This window comes from Dipteris shenzhenensis, chromosome 24 (assembly GCF_047967505.1).
Source record: "Dipteris shenzhenensis isolate YYH24624 ecotype China chromosome 24, Dip_SZ_1.0, whole genome shotgun sequence".
Lineage (NCBI taxonomy): Eukaryota > Viridiplantae > Streptophyta > Polypodiopsida > Gleicheniales > Dipteridaceae > Dipteris > Dipteris shenzhenensis.
This window is the reverse complement of record NC_141619.1, coordinates 37015331-37035127: the sequence shown is the minus strand read 5'-3', so window position 1 is coordinate 37035127 and position 19797 is coordinate 37015331. Positions and strand designations below refer to the sequence as shown.

At 43.1% G+C, this 19797-nt stretch overlaps 1 protein-coding gene across 5 annotated transcripts in view; it reads left to right on the top strand.

Moving 5' to 3' along the window:
- Positions 1-1124: 1124 nt before the first annotated feature.
- The window catches only part of LOC147886559 (uncharacterized), a 178489-nt gene continuing 159816 nt past the window's right edge, over positions 1125-19797 (top strand). For all 5 annotated transcript variants that reach the window (XM_087395699.1, XM_087395698.1, XM_087395697.1 and 2 more), the window contains exons 1-2: positions 1125-1580; positions 15405-15489. In XM_087395699.1, the coding sequence (XP_087251825.1) occupies positions 1131-1580; positions 15405-15489 (535 nt within the window). In that variant the 5' untranslated portion in view covers positions 1125-1130. The remainder of the gene's footprint in view (positions 1581-15404; positions 15490-19797) is intronic.

The following is a 19797-nucleotide window of genomic DNA, read 5'->3' as shown; positions in this document are numbered from 1 at the left end:
CAAGTGCAATGTGGCCTAAAATGCTTCAAAACACAAATAGGCCAAAGGGCACGCTATTAGGTTTGATGCTGTGTATTATTAAATTCAATGACCTTTAGCATGCCTATGAGCCATATAGCAAGCAAGTGCATGGAAAAAGAAACAATTCAAATTTGTAAATAGTGTTGGATTTATTAAAATATATTTGCACATGCACAAATTGCACTTTTTCAACTTCTTTCATTCTAGGGTGAATCTAGATACTAATACCAACAATTATTAATGTTTTAAGACCACCGTGCACTAGTCCCAATAGTTTGGATTCCAAATTTTCAATCCGTTTTGGTTTTCAATAAATCAAAAAAAAGTTATGGAGCGTGCTCTCAAATGGGTATGCATCACTTTAGCACAACATTGGAGGCTTGTTTACCCGTGCATAATGATCTCATTTAGGTGTGTCCTTGGGTTGAGGAGAAGCTCACGTAGTGTACTTTAGAACGATTACTTGGTTGCATGTATGTATAGAATAAAATTTTGATGTTTTTGAATAAATTGGTATATCCTATAGTCTTTAGGATGCATACTTCACATGCAATATAGCACTTGTAATGCGTTAACAGTCTCGTTCCAAATCCTTATTCCATAATTTTTTGCTCTCATGTTCAAGTTTGGAATGTGTACTACAACTTGAATACAAAGTTTGCTGAATTTCATTGAGCAATGCATAAGTTATAGGTCATGCAATGTAGCTACGGTGATCGAGTTGTGGTCATTCATACTACCCAATGGTCATCAGGTTGCCAATCTATGCCACCAACATGTGATTTGGAGAAGATTACAATGGGCCAATCATGTAGCGGTTGAAGGAGTTGGCCATGGAGTAGGCGACCTTCATGGGTCGACGGACACAAATCTTTTGTGTAAGTGTTCGGGGCCGTAGTCCCTCCAATTGGGACATCCGTCACACCACCTTTTGGGGAGGTAGCGGACGATGGTGTGAACTGAGCTTGAGTACTGCCAATAGTGCGACGGCGGCAGGCGAGTGGCAAACAGGACGTCCACTTGTCCTTTCCTTAATGAATGAGCGTGAACTGAATAAAGCCTTACAATCCAATGCACAGTAGCCAACATTGCAAATGGGTGCCTTCCCAATGCTGTCGCTGCACCCACCCAAGCTTCCCACCAGCCTCCTCCCTTCCCAAAGGTGTTCTGTGGATCATCGCCTTGCATCCAATCACCTCAGCTCACCAGATGCATCCCCTGCCATTGAATCACCCAATCCAGCACAACCCACCTCCCCTCCTGGCCGAAGAGCTCTCCTCACGACCTCCCTTGCTGCTGCCTCGCTCATTGCCAATGCTCAGGCTACCTGCTTCATGGCCAACGCCCTCGTTCTCACCGCTCAGGAGAAAGAACAGAACAGAGTGGCCAACAGCGCTTTGGCCGGATTGCAAAGCCGCATCTCTACGTTTTCATTGGATAACGGCATGCGGTGGATCGTTCTGGAACGGCATAATGCTCCTGTGGTGGCTTGCCATACTTACGCCAGCGTTGGAGCTGCTATGGAGGCCGACGGATGTACTGGCATTGCTCATCTTTTGGTAGGAACAGGTCCACTTGCGTCCATTCGTTTGATTATTAAGATAATAAGATAATTTCGTGGACTGCACCTTCGCACCCGGTTACACATGGCACTCTTTATCTCCAATTATCTCTCATTTTGTCTTTCAAGCAAAGACTTCCACTTTGTAGATCCCATCTATGATGCCCCACAGAAATCGAACATTTTGTCTACCCGATACAACATAATGGAAGAGTATGGAATCCATCAGAGTGCAACACTGGACCATATTATGCAACTTGAAGACTGTGTTGGAGTATAGATGGTCACCTCCCCATCTATGAGCCCCCAAATGAGGATTGCAAAGAGAAGGTAAACCAGCTTAGGTTGGTAGAGATGTAAGCAGTGTTTCAGTCTTCCACATGGACAGAACTAACACAAAGAGCAAGGCTGCCACATGGACAGCACATGGGCAGCAATCACACAAAGATGACAGGGCCGCCACATGGGCAACATCTAGAACTGTACCTGAGTCGTATGGAGCACATCTGGAGGCGTGACCAGCAGGAGCTGATTGCAGCAGACTTGATGGCAGAACATGTCGGAATAGAAGCATGGATGTCTGGGCTGCCACGGGCCAGTCAGGTGCCACCTATGGGAAGCTGCTGCAGGTCAAATCGGTGATAGAAGGGTGCTGCACACCCTGGTACAGATGGCACAATGATACTGACAAGTGGCACCAGGTCTTGGGCATATTTTGATCATGCATAGGGCCTGGAAAAGGCCTGGAACAGGTCCCACATGAGCAGGCCAGTGGCAATCGCCATGTGGCCAGGAAGGACAGCGAAAGGGGCTGCAAGGTGCAGTTCCAGAGACTTCAAATAGGACCCAACCAGGTTGGCTGGTAGGGCTGGTTGGCTGGCCAACCAGGTCGGTTGGTTTGCTGACCCAGTTGGCCAGCTCAGGGCTGGATACTCCAGCCTATAAAAGTCCCCCTAGGCTAGGGCATTTGAGTACTTCAGAGAGCTCAGGTCTTGAGCATTTGTGGCCACTTCAAGGAGCAGTCAAGCCCAGTTTTTGGAGGCTCAGGAAAGGGGACTTGCACGAAGACGAGATCTCAGAATTGTTGCGGGCTTCTGGCGTACACGAAGGAGCAGATCTTCATAGCATGGAAGAGCTGGATCATCGTGCGTAGGAGCAGCAAAGGAAGACATCAAAGGAGGTGACTTTTCCTCAGCTTGAGCTGCATTCAAGGCAGCAGGGAGGTCAAGGATCCACAGCAAGCACTGCTTATGAAGGCTGTCCAGGAGGATCAGTCAGAATGTGATTGCAGGGCACACAAATGAGGCCCACACAAACTCTAGGAGAGCATCCCAGGCCAATGTTTTGGAAGTGCCAAGGAGGTAGGAGAACAGCCTTGCGTATGTACAAGGGTCCAATCTACTTAGCACCCTGTTGATAGAGGGTGGTAGACTGGACATAGCTTTTGTATTGTGTCCACATTGGACAGAAATATATTTTGCTGTGTCTACATCTCTCTTTTGTGCATTGTCTATTTACTGTCTGCATATCTATTGAAGTACATACCACACACTAAGGATAAGAAGTTTGGATTGAATATACCACTGTCTGAGTTCCTGGGCTCCATAACTCTCTCTTTGGGGTAGCTTCCGCTGTGCATACCCAACACATTGAGCCCTTCAAATGTTTGAAATATTCTCCAAAGGAGATAGAATAATTTCTTTCTCCCTCCTAATAAAGCTTAGCTTTTGGGGACATTTGACACACCTAGCACATGCAAATATGAGCTTGATTGAATCCATCTTAATTCAAACCTCATTTTGAAGTCACTCTTTTAGGATCTTCTCCATGAAATAAGAGGTGCATGTTAGTTGTGCTTCTTGAATGCACATCGTTTTAAGGAAGGTAAACTTTTGGGAGTGAAATTTTATGGAAGAAAGCCATTTTAAGAAATTAGACAAACTTGTACAATGAAGGAAGACTACGATGCTTTGAAAGATTCCATGGTGGTGATTTGGAGTTAACAAAGAGTAAATATCCAAGTGCAGATTGTTTGGTTAACCATTGATTGACAGCCCATCGTAAAATCTGATTGAAAATCAGAGAGTTGTTGCTTTCCCTTTGAATGACCTACACATGCATTGGTGGATACTTGCTCTGAGATTGTAGCGAGCATCATTGCCTAGAATGTTTGGAGATCTAGATGCATAGAGGCTATTGATGGCCCCAGGTCCAGCCCATACCTTGGCTTGCATTTGGACAGATATTGTACACACTCTAATGGCTATTTAGTCTAGGGTACAGTGTTCTTCTAGGTTTGCATACAGTGTTCTAGGTTTGCAACTTTGCTTCAACTAGAGAGCGAATTTTTTTAAAGAGTGGGGATCCTGTCCTTTCTATTCTGAAACCATTGCATGCATGACATGGCATTTCCAGGTATAGTCCTGGTTCTTGTCTTAGTTTTTGGTCTGTTCAGACTCTTTGATTGCTATTTTACCACTGGATATCTGTGATGTATCTTTGCCTTGAGTTGCTTCTCTTGGCTGTTTCTTTCATGTTTCATAGAAGTCTGTTCAAGCAAATAGAAGAAAGTGATCGAGGATGGATATGCTTGAGTACATTAAAAAATATAGACTTCGTAACATAGTACCAGGGAACAGGGACGTTTCAGGAAATGTTTTTGGATGGGGGAACGTGGAAGGGGGTGGCAACGCCATGTCATATGACATGTCATCAAATCATATGGTAATATATCAAATTATAAAAACAAAATCACTTTTAATAGCCTAAACTTTTAATTTCAGCATTGAACTTTTAACACACAAAAATCTATAGAAAACTGAAATGTACATTGATGAAAATGTTTGCAAAGTGCATAATGCCACAGAAGCCACTACAAAATATAGTCACCAGGGAATCGCCATTCCTCCTTCCGGAATGGGGTGAATGCCGCTCCATGAAGCAAGGGGAAGCTGAAATGTGGATCAGATTTGAATCGCTGAGGGAACACGTCCCGCATTCCCGGATCGCATTCCCATGCTGGCTGTGGCGTTTTGGCATCTGGCGCAGCGCTCAACTGGTATAACTTCCCAGAACCTGTGCGTTCCTGGCCATTCTCTGCTCTCAGTCCTCACTCCACTCTTAACCCTCACTCCTCTCTCTCCTACTCTCTCAGCCCTAATTCTACTCTCTACTACCCTCTCAACTCTCACAGCTCAGCCCACCCTTAGCCCCCTTCTCTCAGCCCCATTCTCTCAGCCCTCACCTCTAGCCTCTCCACTCACAGCCCTCACCTCTAGCCTCTCCACTCTTAACCCTCACCTCTACTACCTCTCAGCCCACCCTCAGTCCCCTTCTCTCACAGCTCAGTCCATCCTCAGCCCCTTTTGGGCAGCCCTTACCTCTAGCCTCTCCAGCCCCCTTGTCTTCCAAGCTCTCCATGTTCTGGCACCTGTTCTTCCTTATCAAGTCCTCTTGAAGGGGAAATTAAATAATTTAGAATTCAAAAAGATTTTTATTGGCTACAAATTTTTGCTAACATACAGATTCGTAAATGAGAGCGTTTGTTCGAGGCGGGATGTAAACAATGCGGTGCTACCAAATGGGCAAATGCATCATATGAGGAATGCAAGTTCAATGTGGAATGGAATGATGATCAATTAATTGCTTATGACTTTTGTACGTTGTCTGGGAAAATTGAGTATTCTATTCGCTATTTGTTTTTTACTCAAGGCAGTAGAAGCGGCTTCTTGCCGCACTCAACACACCCTTAGTCTTTTCTCCCGAACTGTCTCAACTAGCAATTGTTACGACTCCACTCTCTAATCACAACAACAATGGGACAACCTTTTTTCACATGCTCTATTTTTTCTTTTATACCCTTATGCTTGGTGGATAATACACCCCAACCACACCTACTCGTAAGGGTGGGTGCCTCCATGACTTGTACTGTTTCGAGTGGCGTAGGATAAGAAGGGCACGAGCATAGTCTATTCAACCTATGTGGGTCCCCGTTGAACCCGTTGAAAAAGAGTGACCCTGTCACAACCAAAGTTGTTATGGAATGCGATCTTGTAGTCTACCTTACCATGAGTCTATAGCCCACTGCTTGCTCCACTGCTCGGCCAATCTGATTCTCTATCATCATACCTTTATCAAGAAAGAAGTCATCTAAGATCTCTCGGTGCTGGTTGGAGGTTCTAACTAGAGCATGCCACCCTCCCCTATACTATAACACTAAAAAGACGACTTGCTCATGTTGATGTACAGTGCCTCATTGGGAGCAAGGAAACAAAATCTTCTTCAAGTATGGATCGGGTGGTACCAAATCAAGCATGGTTTCGATAATGGGACGGTCAATCTGGAGACCTAGAAGGGGATGAATTGCTAAAGCTAGTCAATGGAATGGAGATCAAAGAGTTTTGGTCCGAAGCACAATTTGTTGCAGTGGAGGGACCCATGATAATCAACTGAATGGGCACAATTGGCAAGTAGCTGTTTCACATCAAATCATGATTAACGGCATGAATGAAAATAAACACAACAATTGGGAGTTCTGCCGAACCTCCCGAACGATGGCTTCAATGAAGCAGATCAATGAATAGAGTGAATGCGATGTGAGATGGCCCATTCACAAATGTGTGAATCGTCTTCAATTAGTCTCCTCTCCTTGGACCCCCTAGCCAAAGGTATGGGGAAACCCTTCCTTGTTTTTTTGTAGAGAAAATGCTTGAAATAACCACCAGGCATCTGTGCGAAGGATGCACCCCCCTTGTTTGTCCTCCCCATGCTCTAGCTTGTTGAAATCTCCTCCAACAATCCAAGAGTCTAGACTCTGCTTCTGGGAGCCTCTCCGTCATCTGTCTCTAGAAGGCGGGGGGCACTGCTGTCTGCACGCCGGGCATAGACATTCAAGATGCCTATACGGATCTGCGCGTAGCGTCATGACAAGGTCGGGCCAGAGCCTGAGCTCCTCAGCCCCTCTCTCTCTCTCTCACACACACACACATACACCATTTTTTTTAAAAAAGTGAAAATTTTGTTGCTTTATATTACAAAATCACTATCCCAAAACAAGATGTGCAAAAGATTACATCACGAGAAGATCTCAGGATATACATCATGATGTATGTACTTATTTTGCAAGCAATCATAGAAAGATTGCTGCAAAGAGTGCATGAAGAAAGAAAAAAGTGAAAAGGTAGGATCACACCAGACTCTATGATTTCTATCCTTCCATAGAGGCTAGAGTGCTCAATAGTGAACCCAAACAAGGACTTTGGAGGGTCTTTTGTTTGCAAAGTGCACTATGCAGCTAAGGCTTTTTTGTAATTATAATGATAGATGAGCAGCATAAACAGAAGCTATTGGAGCATTCTCCCCTCTTTTATGGGCAGCAAATGGTGCATGTTCTGCCTTGGTCGCCTCCTTAGGTTTACCAAGTATTGATTAGGCATCGTTGTCCGGTGTGGGTGGAAGTCGTAGACTTCCTCAATGCTTGGCCTCACTTTTGTTGAAAGTTGCAGCTTCACTAGGAAAGGTGGTGTGTCCACCCAGGCCAACAGATTTTGCATTCTCTGGAATGCGAGGATGCCCCCACTCTAGAATCTTATTATGTTACGTTAATAAAGTTGCTATGGGAGTGCCTTTTACAAATTCAAATGGGGTCTCTTTGCAGGAGCATATTTTGAATGCATAAAATTTGGGCACATGCCTTCATAATGCCAATTGGCATTACACAAAATGCCTTCTGATGCAATGCCTCCCCCTATGCAAACCAAGGATATCCCTCAGGCTTTGGGGCCAAAAGTAAAGGCACTAATGTAAAGTTGCGGCCTTCTGGTATTGTGATAATTCTTTCTATCTTAAACGGTGCGTTGCCCTATCAGCTAGATTTAGATTTAGATGCTCGTTGGGGAGAGACTAAAATGAAAACGTTTAGACTTCACAAGCAGTTGTAGCTTGAATGAAGAGATTTTGGACTACCTTTTGATTAGCCTTCTCCTTTAGTGCTAGCCTTCGTCATGGCTGAGTCTGCCCTTCACCTCCGGAGTGCCGATAGAAACTCAGTATGAAGACTTTGTATAAATGGATGCTCAAGTATGTGTGGGTGTGTGGATTTGCATGTGTGAGAGCATATTTTTATACCATGGTCTACACCCACTGTTGGGCGCTGATGACGTCAGTGGGAATGTCATAGTAGCTAGTCCCTACTATGCATGATGGAGTTTATGGTTTTCAACCTTGTGAGTGACTATCATGAGATTGAAACTGCACTATGTTGTGTTTTTAGAGGATGAGTTTGGGAATGTTCTTGGATTCATCTAGGTATATGCTTCTACCGTATTAGCGGACATGCAAATTTCACCTTGTGAAGTTTTTGTCCAAGTTGCGACCTGCTGGTATTGTGATCATTCTTTCTATCTTAAATGGTGCGTTGCCCTATCAGCTAGATTTAGATTTAGATGCTCGTTGGGGAGAGACTAAAATGAAAATGTTAAGACTTCACAAGCAGTTGTAGCTTGAATGAAGAGATTTTGGACTACCTTTTGATTAGCCTTCTCCTTTAGTGCTAGCCTTCGTCATGGCTGAGTCTGCCTTTCACCTCCGGAGTGCTGATAGAAACTCAGTACGAAGACTTTGTATTAATGGATGCTCAAGTATGTGTGGGTGTGTGGATTTGTATGTGTGAGCATATTTTTATACTATGGTCTACACCCACTGTTGGGCACTGATGACGTTGATAAGGAAAAAAAAGGAAAGACAACCAGGAATTATGTACTTCACCACGTCAGATAGCTGAGACTTCATAGGGATCAGCTGCAATGTGGGCTCGTAGATGACGAGGTTATGAACCAGGTTCGAGAGCAGGTGTCTTTGTATTATGCACCGAGACAAACCCCCCACAAAAACTGACTGAACATGGATCACACAGACTTAGAGAGAGCCAAAAGACTACACAGCCCGAAACAGATAAACTTAGAACTGAACTGAACTTTCCCCCAAAACTCAGAAAACAGCCAGCCTCAGAATTCTATGAACCCACAGCCAAAACTCCTAAGCTTCCATCAAGGACAACAACACGCAACTCTCCCCAAAGCTGCAGTCAATGACCAAGGAGTGAAAGGGACTGGCATAACAGATCACATCAACCATCTCTCCATTACAAATCCTCTTCCAGCGTAAGTGTTCTTCTCCTGCCCATAGAGTACTCCACGCTCATACTTCACGTCGCCAACAGTCCTTCAGATGATTTGAACCAGCCCATACATTCTTCGTATCAGCTCACGTGCAAACAACGACCGTCCTGCCTGTGAGGTAACCTTGCTCAGCTAACTACAAACAGATCGCCATCTTTGGGAACCTCCAGCACCAAGGTCTTCTCAGCATCACCGGGCATCTGCTTGGCCAAAGCCTTTCTACGGTCAGCCGTGTACCCCGAATTACAGTCAGCCCATGCCTTCAGATTTCGTGGAGCTCACAGACTCAATCGCCCAAGATCCTCTCCTTCAATTGCACTATCAACACATGGCCAAAATTCTATAGGACTTGAGTAAGTGCCACTTACACCACCGAGCTCATCATCACCAAGCACCTAGTGTTCATTTGTGCCAAGCATGCAGTCGGAGTTCCATCCCCCTGTCACGTACGTATCCTTCACTTGAAGGGTGCTCCATCTTTTGCTTACGCACAACCTCTCTTTCGTCTACGAGACTCTCCAAATCTGGTCATCCAGCCTTCTCTTCAAGGAGCCCCACTTGCATTGTAGATCCTTCCAGCGTAAAACCGAATCAGCTCCCAGCCGCCATCTTCATGTAGCTCCAGCTCACAGTCCATAAGCTCCGCTTCATCCTTTCATGTAGCCACCTTGCATGTGCAGGATGCCTTCCCAATTAGTCCAGCCACCTCAGCCTAATTTGCCACCTCATCAGTGACATTTTACCACTCTTATTAAAAAAATGTAAATATCCCCCCAAGGCACATTAAATTTACATTTTGGACCTTTAGTCACACAATTCCCACACACATTAGCACGCACATTAAAGCTTGCATGCACCCCCATACACACACATGAAAAGCCCCTTGACATGGGCACCAAAACATATTAAATTCTCGTAGCATGCAAGTGCACATTGACTCAGAAAAATATAAAAAAACCTTTCATGACTTGACTTTATATGACCCCAAAAACATTTCACTTGACTACACACTGGACACCCTTGCTCTGGAAGTCTGGTACAACCACATTGCATTTCATCATTTCCCATGACGTCCCTGCAAAACATACTTTATTGTCTCAAAAAACTATACATTAGTCCATCATGCTTGTGAAAGAAAATCCACAAATGCCAAAAGCCCACACCTACCCTAGATGTGTACAACTATGTGCCTACCTACAGCTATATATAGTGCTCAAAAACTTGATATAGGTTTTGCCGTATCAACGTCAGTGGGGATGTCATAGTAGCTAGTCCTTGCCATGCATGATGGAGTTTATGGTTTTCAACCTTGTGAGTGACTATCATGAGATTGAAACTGCACTATGTTGTGTTTTTAGAGGATGAGTTTGGGAATGTTCCCGGATTCATCTAGGTATATGCACCAAATCACCAAATGCAGCACAAGATAGAGGAAAAGCTAAGGTTGCTCCTAATGGGAATGGCTCTGGCTCCATGCCCTCTACGTCAACCTAAAGGGGGGCCCAAAAATTCTACTGAAACTTGGCAAACACCGAGCAAGATTGTCTCGCCTAGAACCTCGGACTTGGAATGGTGCATTGTCTAATGGTAACACACTTGCTGATAATTCAGGAATTGGCATTACATGGGCTGCTGTGACAGCAAGCCATACTCTTGTCCCAGAAGAAGAAATTAATTTTTTGTTGCCTTTTCATTAGGCAGTTGTGTCACCTCAGGGTAGAGGCCAGACCTTGAGGGGACATACAGACTTGATACTTTTAAGTTTTTTGAGTTTATCAACTCTATATACCTCCATTACATTTCTAAATATGCTTGAACAGATAAAATGTCTGACTTTCAATGTACAGGGTTTGTGTGAGACCTGAAAATGGAAGATTATGTGGGCATACGTCAATCAATTGTAATCTGACATTGTGGATCTGCAAGAGCACAATCAGCATATGTATGCAGGTCATATAGGACACTTTGCTAGCTGTGATATCTTTTATGCGAGGCATCATTCTTTATTTGGTGTTGTCTTTCCTGTGAAGCATGATTTTCAGGCCAGTTGTTGCTTTCAAACCTCAATTGGATTTGGGAGGCTATGCAGCAATATCCTTGGAGGTATCATGCTTTTATCTGTGGGGATTTTAGTAATGCACCCGTTATGGGGATAATGTCTGGCAAGACCCACATGTTAGTCTCAGAGCGTCAACATTGGTCTCAATTAATATCCCAGCTCAGCCTTGTGGGACCTATGTTTTCAGCCTTTACTTCTCATCATAATGCCCAGTTGGCTTATTAGGCAAGGTTGGACCATTGGACATGGTGAAAGTACAACAATATGATGCTCGTACTTGTCAAATGTGGGTGGATTATGGCTTTCCGCACTCTGACCATGCTCCTTTATGGCTGAAGCTGTCTTTTCATGATGTGCCACATGACAAGTTGCTGGATAAACAACTTCTCATAGTTGATATCAGCCATTTGGAGCATGATGAGTGTAAACAAATGGTTCATGATGCCATTGCACCTCTGTGGGAACAATGCCAGCTAGACATTGATTATGTAGCATGGAATGCTTTTGCCTCTCGAATGCAGTTTGTGATTCGTGAATATGGGAAAACTTACCTTCATGGCCTATGGAACGCAGTTGCAGATGCTAAATTAAATTGTCAAAAATTGGCAGAGCTTAGTCATGTCAAGAATTTAACTCAGCATGAGCTTGCATGTTTATGTCAAGCGAAGCATCTAATACAGAGTAATAATCACAGAAAAATTGTAAAATGGGAAACTAAATCCAGACAAAAGGCTCTTTTGGATAAAGGAAGCTCTTCCAAAGAGTTTGTTAAAAGTCTACATTGTAAGAGGCAAGCCAGAAATATTTGCAGGGTTTTGCAATTTAATGGTCATTGGACTACCTCTAGAGCACACCTTGCTCAAGCATGTGTCGTTCATTTCGCTAGACAATTTGGGAGCTTAGGTTCTCATTCGCAGGACATTTTGTTGGCAAGACATGAGCTGTTACAGCATGTCTCTCCTATTATTACTCCAGACCAGGCTCTACAAATGGAGGCACCTTTCACAGAAATGGAACTCACTAATGCAATAAGATCATGTGACAAATTGAAGTTTCCAGGTTGTGATCGACTCATTGTGGAGTTCTTTCTTGCATACTGTGATGCTCTCAAGCTTGTTTTTCTGTATACGATTAATTATGCTTGGGAAAATCAGCAAATGCCTGATGGTTGGAAGAAGGGTTTGGTTAAGTTGCTCCCATAGAAACATCTCTGTGAATCATTTGCTGATTGGAGACCCATTACCCTAATGCCAGTCATTTATAAGGTGGTGGCCAAAATGGTGGTCGATAGGATCAAAGGTTTCTTGCAAGAGGTTTACATCTCCCCCAATGTGGCTTCATACCTCGTCCCCATGTTGGGGATAATGTTGCTAAAGCCAATGTTGGGATAGAATATGCCAAGTATACTCAATAAGATGTACTTTTGTTGTGGGTAGACATTGCCAAAGCATTTGATAGTGTTCAATGGGACTTTATCTCCCAGACTATGCAATGGGGTTAAAATTCAGCTTGTTATCTATTGGATGTATTGCGATAGTAATACATCCAGTAGATAACATGCTGAAGTATTGCGATAGTAATACATCCAGTGGTTAGTGGACCCTCCATCATTCGGTTAGACAGGTTTGCCCTCTCAGTGCATTGCTCTATGCAATAGCTACTCATCTGATGCTATAGATCACCTTGTGGATGCTGATGCCTTTCATGATTTGGATATACAAAGATGAAAGCCCATGATTGCACAAGCTTATGCTGATGATTCCTTCTTCACTCCAAAGAATACTGAGAAGGATCTCTCACAGCTTATGAATGCTTTATCATTGTATGGACTTGCTGTTGGCTTGCAGATAAACTTTCAAAAATCCAAGCTTCTGCCCTTACATGCAAAGAATTGACATTCTCTTCTGTGGCTTGGGGAAATTGTGATGCCCAATCAAATTGTTCGTCATCTTGGTTATCCGCTGGGATAGATGATTACTCCTCGCCAACAAACTGATTGGTCCTTGCAAAGCTTAAAAAGAAGTTGGAATATTGGACGTTAGCTACTTGACCATTACATGTTCGACTTCGTATAGTGGTAAGAAAATAATTGCATAATTCATGTCTATCTTATGAAGACTTTTTGGTTTTCAAAGCATGGCAGCAAGAGTATTAGATTACCATCTATGGAGCATCTCTGTTCACTGAAGATGCATCGAGGTCTATATTTTGAATATTCACATACATATTTTGGCACATAAGGGGAAGATGATGCTGGAATTTTTATAGGGTGATCAGCCTTGGGCTGCTATGATGCATCACTTACTTTCCTTGTTGACCACTCATGCTTTTGCGCATTAGCATCCCACTCAATGGGATTTTATTTTGGGCTATATTGATGGCAGAAATAAGGGATGCCCTTTTGTCACCAAAATGTTTTCTGATTGGAAAGAAATTCTTTCTCATCTCAAATGGCATGGCTGTAATTTTTGATGAGAATTCTTTGCGTGCTGAGAGTTTGCATTGGTCGAAGGTGTTTGATTATCCCCTTGCCTTACACTCAACCCAGACGCTCTTATTTCATTTCATCCAAAGGGATTCAATTGGTAGGAGGTGCCATTCAAATTTCACCTTGTGAAGTTTTCATCCATGTTGTGCCCTGCTGGTAGTGCAATAATTCTTTCTATCTTAAATGGTGCGTTGCCCTATCAGCTAGATTTAGATGCTCGTTTGGGAGAGACTAAAATGAAATCGTTTAGACTTCACAAGCAGTTGTAGCTTGAATGAAGAGATTTTGGACTACTTTTTGATTAGCCTTCTCCTTTAGTGCTAGCCTTCGTCATGACTGAGTCTGCCCTTCACCTCCGGAGTGCCGACAGAAGCTTAGCACGAAGACTTTGTATAAATGGATGCTCAAGTATGTGTGGGTGTGAGCTAGTCCTTGATATGCGTGATGGAGTTTATGGTTTTCAACCTTATGAGTGACTATCATGAGATTGAAACTGCACTATGTTGTGTTTTTAGAGGATGAGTTTGGGAATGTTCTTGGATTCATCTAGGTTATACTATGTTATCATTTCCATTGGCAATTTGGCAATATGGTTTTGGGCAACATTATCGGCCCCTTTGGCATTAGATTTCTCATATTCTTCAATGTTTCGTATCGGTACCAAAGTTGGGGCTGACTTATCGTTTGATGGATTGGGCCTTACATCGTGAAGGTTCACACATGCATCCATATTACAAGAGGCAGCTCCCAAAGAGGAAGCTTGCAATTACAACATCAAAAGATCTCAATCTAGGACAAGTAAACAATGGAATCTGTCTGTTGAACATACAGACAATCATAGAAAGATTGTCTAAGGGACATCCGAAAATAGTGAATCATGGAAAAGGTGGAATCTCCAAAAACTCGACTTGCTTGTTGGTATCTTGCTAGGGCCAAGTGCGATGCCCTTGTTTTTGTACTTGCTATCATCATCTACTTATCCATGTCATGAGGTTCATAAACTCATGGCTACATAGCTGCCTTGAAGGATGCCTTGAAGGACTACCTTGAAGGATATTGCTAAACATTTTTTGGGGGGACGTTGATTCTTTGTTGATAAGGAAGAAAAACATTATGTTGTGGTGACCTTGCGACCTACTAAGCACACTTGCTTTCTAATCCTTGAAGGGGAAATCGTGTTCAAGTCCATCAAGGGCTCTACAAAAAATAACTTTAAAGAATACACTGTGGAAGACTAGCCCCGATCGAAAGCACCAAGATCTCATTACATTGCTACCTTTGTGGGCTAGACCAACCTTGTTAAACATATCAACTATGAAGAAAACAAATGGAAAGAAATAATGTAATAACCACAGACTAGATTGGCGAGTACAAGGATCTCATTGCACCGTTACCTTTGTTGGCTAGACCAACCTTACTACCCACGCTAACTATGAAGAAAACAAAAAGAAAAAGTTGACACGTCTAGCCATAGATCAGATTGAGTAGCAAAACCAAACACCTTTCTTGAAAAGGCCCAACTTAAGATTAGCCCATAAGCACAAAAAGAAGAGTTAGCAAATGAGGCACATAGATCAAAACCTCCACAATTAGCTAGCGCACAAAAAGCCTCAATACACTACCTTTTGGTCAATTACCAGAAATTGAAGCAAGCTCAACACACCTCACAAAAAACATGAAAGAAGAACTGCCAAGAAATAAAACAAATGAACAACCACCTCACATCAAGGAGCAAGCAACCTACTACCACATTAACACCAACAAAAACATATTGTGATAATATTAATTGCCTGATTGGCTCATTTCAAAGGGGTCCTTGCCTAGCTGCTAGCAACCTTTCTGGGTTGTTTATTGTGAGGATGATGTTTTGTCATGAATATTCTTGTATTTGTTATTTTCCACAGAGGGAGTATCACTTCTAACCTTTTTCTACTAGTGTTCATGACAAGGAGGTTTGTTTGCAACTCATCTCCTAGTGTCTTGAAGACGCATTCTTGACATGGCAGAAGATTTTTTCAAATGATTTATTAACAAATTTTGAAGAAAATAGGACTAAATATTCTGTTTCTCATTGATGATCATCATTTTTTTGTAAAGGAACATCTTGCATTTAAGGGCACAAGACTTGTGGGGACCCGAGAAGCAGATAAAGAATCTGCTTTGTTAGACCAACTTGATGAAGGTACGTGGCAAAACAAGCTTTCTTTATTGTAATCTTCTGGGATCAGCTAAGTATAAAATTAGTTTTTTGAGCATTTTGTGCTTTATGTTTCTCACATTCATTAGGATTTTAGGCTTTTTTGGCTTTGGCATCTTAAGTTCTTTGTGTGGAATTTATAAGCTGGTTTTGAAAGCAAAAACTGCTTAGGCAACAGCACCGTAAAAGGTTGTATGGACATTTGTCAAGTAGGCTAGATGGCTACAAATAGCTCATCCAAGGGCTGCAAGGTGTGCAGTCATATTTTCCCTTAGCTGTGGTAAAATTCCGGATCACGATAGTCGCTGACTTGACTTGATTGGGGCCCAATCTTTGTCCATCAACACTTATCAAACCCTTATGTCAAGACTGTGACTCGTAGAGATAGGCAGACAGTTGATGGGATGGACAAAACGATTGCACAACTAGTGAATTGGGGTGTATTTCCATGAAGTTGCATTTACCTTTCCTGAATGCTTCCTTCGGTGATTACATAATTTAAATGCCGACCACTCCGTTATACTCCACACAAATTTGGGGAAGTCGCATAACAGGCTCAGGCATCAGAGCATTGAAGTTTTGATTTTCAACAAACCGGCAGGGAATGGTGAAAAGGGTCAGCTTGTAGTGATAGCGCTTGGAGCATTTTGAGCATTTGAGCATTTGAGCAACGTGGTAATGTGAGTTTATTTTGGACCAAGAATGAAAAGAATGGCTGCCCATTAAGAAAATCAGGATTTGTGCAACAGTGGTTAGCCTTGCAAGCAGTTTAAAACCAAACTGTAGTGTAGCAAAGGAGGAATGGATTTTGAGAGGTGTCTTAGCAAGGGCAAGGATCACAATTGGCTCGACACTTTGACTTGAAAAAAAAAATCCTCAGAGATTGAAAGATGGGGAAAAGATAATGCATGGTGCGGCACACACTTTTATTGACTATGAAAGGAATAGGACCGTTTGGTGCTATGCACAAAGGAACGCGGTGATGTTTGTTAGAATTATTATTATATTCTAGGTAGTGGCCAATGTAATGTAATAAGTGGGTTAGGGGCACTTTTCCCTCTTAGAGGTTTTCCCCCCTAACCATAGTCTAATCCCTAACTACGGTTAGTGATTAGATAGGGTTTTGTCACTTACACAAAACTCCTCATCTCTTCTTTGTACTTCACTTCATTTCAGTTCACTATTGAGTAGACCTACGTTCAGCTCACTCTCTTGCTCACTCTTGCTCATCTTTTGTTCACATTTGGTATCAGATTCACCTTGCCCGACCTTTTGCTTCGAGCCCGCAAGCTCCATCTTCAAGTTCAGCTCCAGCTTGTCCGTACAGTTCCGTATTGTACTAGTGCAGTCGTAATGTTCGCAATCAGTCCGTACAACAGTACGGTTATCCGTACTGTTTGCCGCTGCCATTCGCACACCTCTATGTAGGCGTCCATACAGCTCGTGAGCCATCTATCCGTATAGGTCGTACACATGCGCTAGATCCGTACAGCTGTGCCGCACGTGTGAACTACATCAACACCGTACAACTCCGGCATTCTGTATGTACCTGGATTTCATACTAGTTCTGCCGTACAGCTCATGTACCCGTCATTCTGTACAAGCAGTTGTCGTCCGTACATTTGTACGATTTCCTTAAAGTCGAATGCATTTCTGCCGTACAGTTCCGTCCGTACAGTCCGTACTGTACGGACTGTTGCAAGTCGTTAGAGCACTTGCACAGGGGTTCTTGTTGGTAGGGCTTTCTTTGTAGGTGGACCTTGGAAGGCGTTTTTTGGCAAGCGAGTGTTTTTTGGCAGATATTCTTGCAAAGAGCCATTGTTTGGCCTGCATTTTGGGAGCAAATTTGGGGCTTTTGCATTTGTTGCAGAGAATTGCAAAAATTTGGGGCTTTTAGTTCATTTTCCCCTTTTAGGTGCAATTTCTTGCAAAAATTTGGGGCTTTTGGCAATCGGATGCAATTCGGGAGTTGAAAGGCCATTTGGGAGGTTTGCAAGCAGTTTTGGACTCAGTGTGAGTCAATTTGCAGACTTTTGCCACTTCTTGCGTAGGAATCGGCAATGGCTGCAACAAACCTGGTGGTTTATGGCGATCATACTTATCCTTTTGGCACGTCAAACATGTCCTGACATACTCTTCCACATCTCGGCACAAACTAGGACAATAAAAATAATGCTCCACCGCCCTCACTGTGGCATCAATGCCCCTGTGCCCTGCATATGGTGGCGCATGACTCTCTGTGATCACTTTAGGCCTCACCTGCTTGGTTACACACAAGCGGCCATGCATCATGAGAAACCCTTCCTTAAGAGCATAATGGTCTAGGCACTGCCCCTCCGATAACTAATCAAAAACCTGAGCAAAATCTTCATCCTCAGCATACTGGCCCTTCATGGGCTGCAAAGCATCACGATAAGCAATAGAAACTGCAGATACCTGTGGTTTCCTGGACAAAGCATTTGCAACTACATTCTTCTTACCCTCCAATAGAAGACATACGTATGTTCACTCGATTTTTTCCTACGCTAAATTTTTTCATTGACATTGCTCACCTGCATATTGTTTTGAAAGGTCTTTATGATCATTATTTAAAAATTAAAGCATACATCTATAATTGTAAAATGTTCATCTACTCTCTCTGTCAAAATAGAGTTTTGAATTTTATGGCTTTTTGGGCAATTAGCAGAGCAATGTGGTGCATTATGAGCCTTTGATAGGCTGTGACAGTATTTGTCACTGTGGGCAGATTTTCTTTGGCATATTTTACTCGTGCATTTTGCATCCCAGGAAGGGATTTTACTTGTTTAGTTTGCTGTATTTTTGAGTTTATCTGGCAAAAATGGCTCAGAACAACCCATTGAGGTATTTGGAGTCCTGACACAGGAGGATAAGTTGGATGGCACCAACTACTCCTTGTGGAGTTTTATGGTTTGCAACATCTTGGTTGGCAAACATCTTTGGGATTATGTTAATGGAGATGAAGCAAGGTTAGATACAGTGGCTACACCTGTCACTCCTACAGCTGGAGGCAGGGGTAGAGGTCAAAATGCAGCACAAGTAATTGGAGCTGTTGCTCCAGTTGCTCCCACAACAGAGCAGAAAAGATGGGATTCTAGGGATGCACAAGCTCTATTAGTAATTTCTCTTTCTGTCAAGAGGTTCATTATTCCTCACATTTGGTCATGCAAGACCTCAAAGGCAGCTTGGGAGATATTAGAGAGTATGTTTGCAGCAAGAAATGATGCCGGAGTTTGCTTCCTAAAGAGAGAGCTTTCTCATACGCATATGGATGAGGGAGATTTCATGAATACTCACTTCACAAAGCTTCAGGATTTGAAGGAGCAATTGCTAACTATTGATGAAGTCATTCCGGTGATAGGACAAAATCTGTATCAAGTTTTTGAGCACTGTAAATAGCTGTGGGTAGCCACATAGTTGTACACATCTAGGGTAGGTGTGGGCTTTTGGCATTTGTGGAATTTTCTTTCACAAGCATGATGGACTGATGTATAGTTTTTTGAGATAATAAAGTATGTTTCGCAGGGACTTCATGGGAAATGATGAAATGCAATGTGGTTGTACCAGACTTCCAAAGCAAGGGTGTCTATTGTGTGATCAAGCGAAATGTTTTTGGGGTCATGTAAAGTCAAGTCATGAAGGTTTTTTTTATATTTTCCTGAGTCAATGTGCACTTGCATGTTACAGGAATTTGATATGTTATGGTGTCCATGTCAAAGAGCTTTTCATGTGTGTGTATGGGGTTGCATGAAAGCTTTAATGTGCATGCTAATGTGTGTGGGAATTGTGGACTGATTGGGAAGGCATCCTGCACATGCAAGGTGGCTACGTGATGGATGAAGGGGAGCTTCTAGGCTGTGAGCTGGAGCTACGTGGAGATGGCGGCTGGGAGTAGATTCGGTTTTACGTTGGAAGAATCTACGTAGATAGGGGCTTTGAGAAATAAAGGTGGAACGATCAGAGAGGTGGGAGAGGCTCGCAGTTGTTGATGGGAGGTCGTGCGTGAGCAGGAAGCTGAAACCTGTGTATGAAGACATCATGTGTGTTGACAAGGAGAGCTTTGTGAGCTAGGGAAGTTGTGGTGGTGACTGTGTATGTGACAGGTCTAGGATTTCGACTGGAGGAACTTGGAGTAGATGGGCTCGAGGTGCTTCATGTTGACGAACTTCATGGCACAATTGGCTCTGGCTGGAGTCTTGTAGCAAACTCTATGGTAGTTGCTTGAGGTGCTTCTGCTAGCTGGAGGTTCAGAGTGACCAGAGGCCTGTGAGCGAC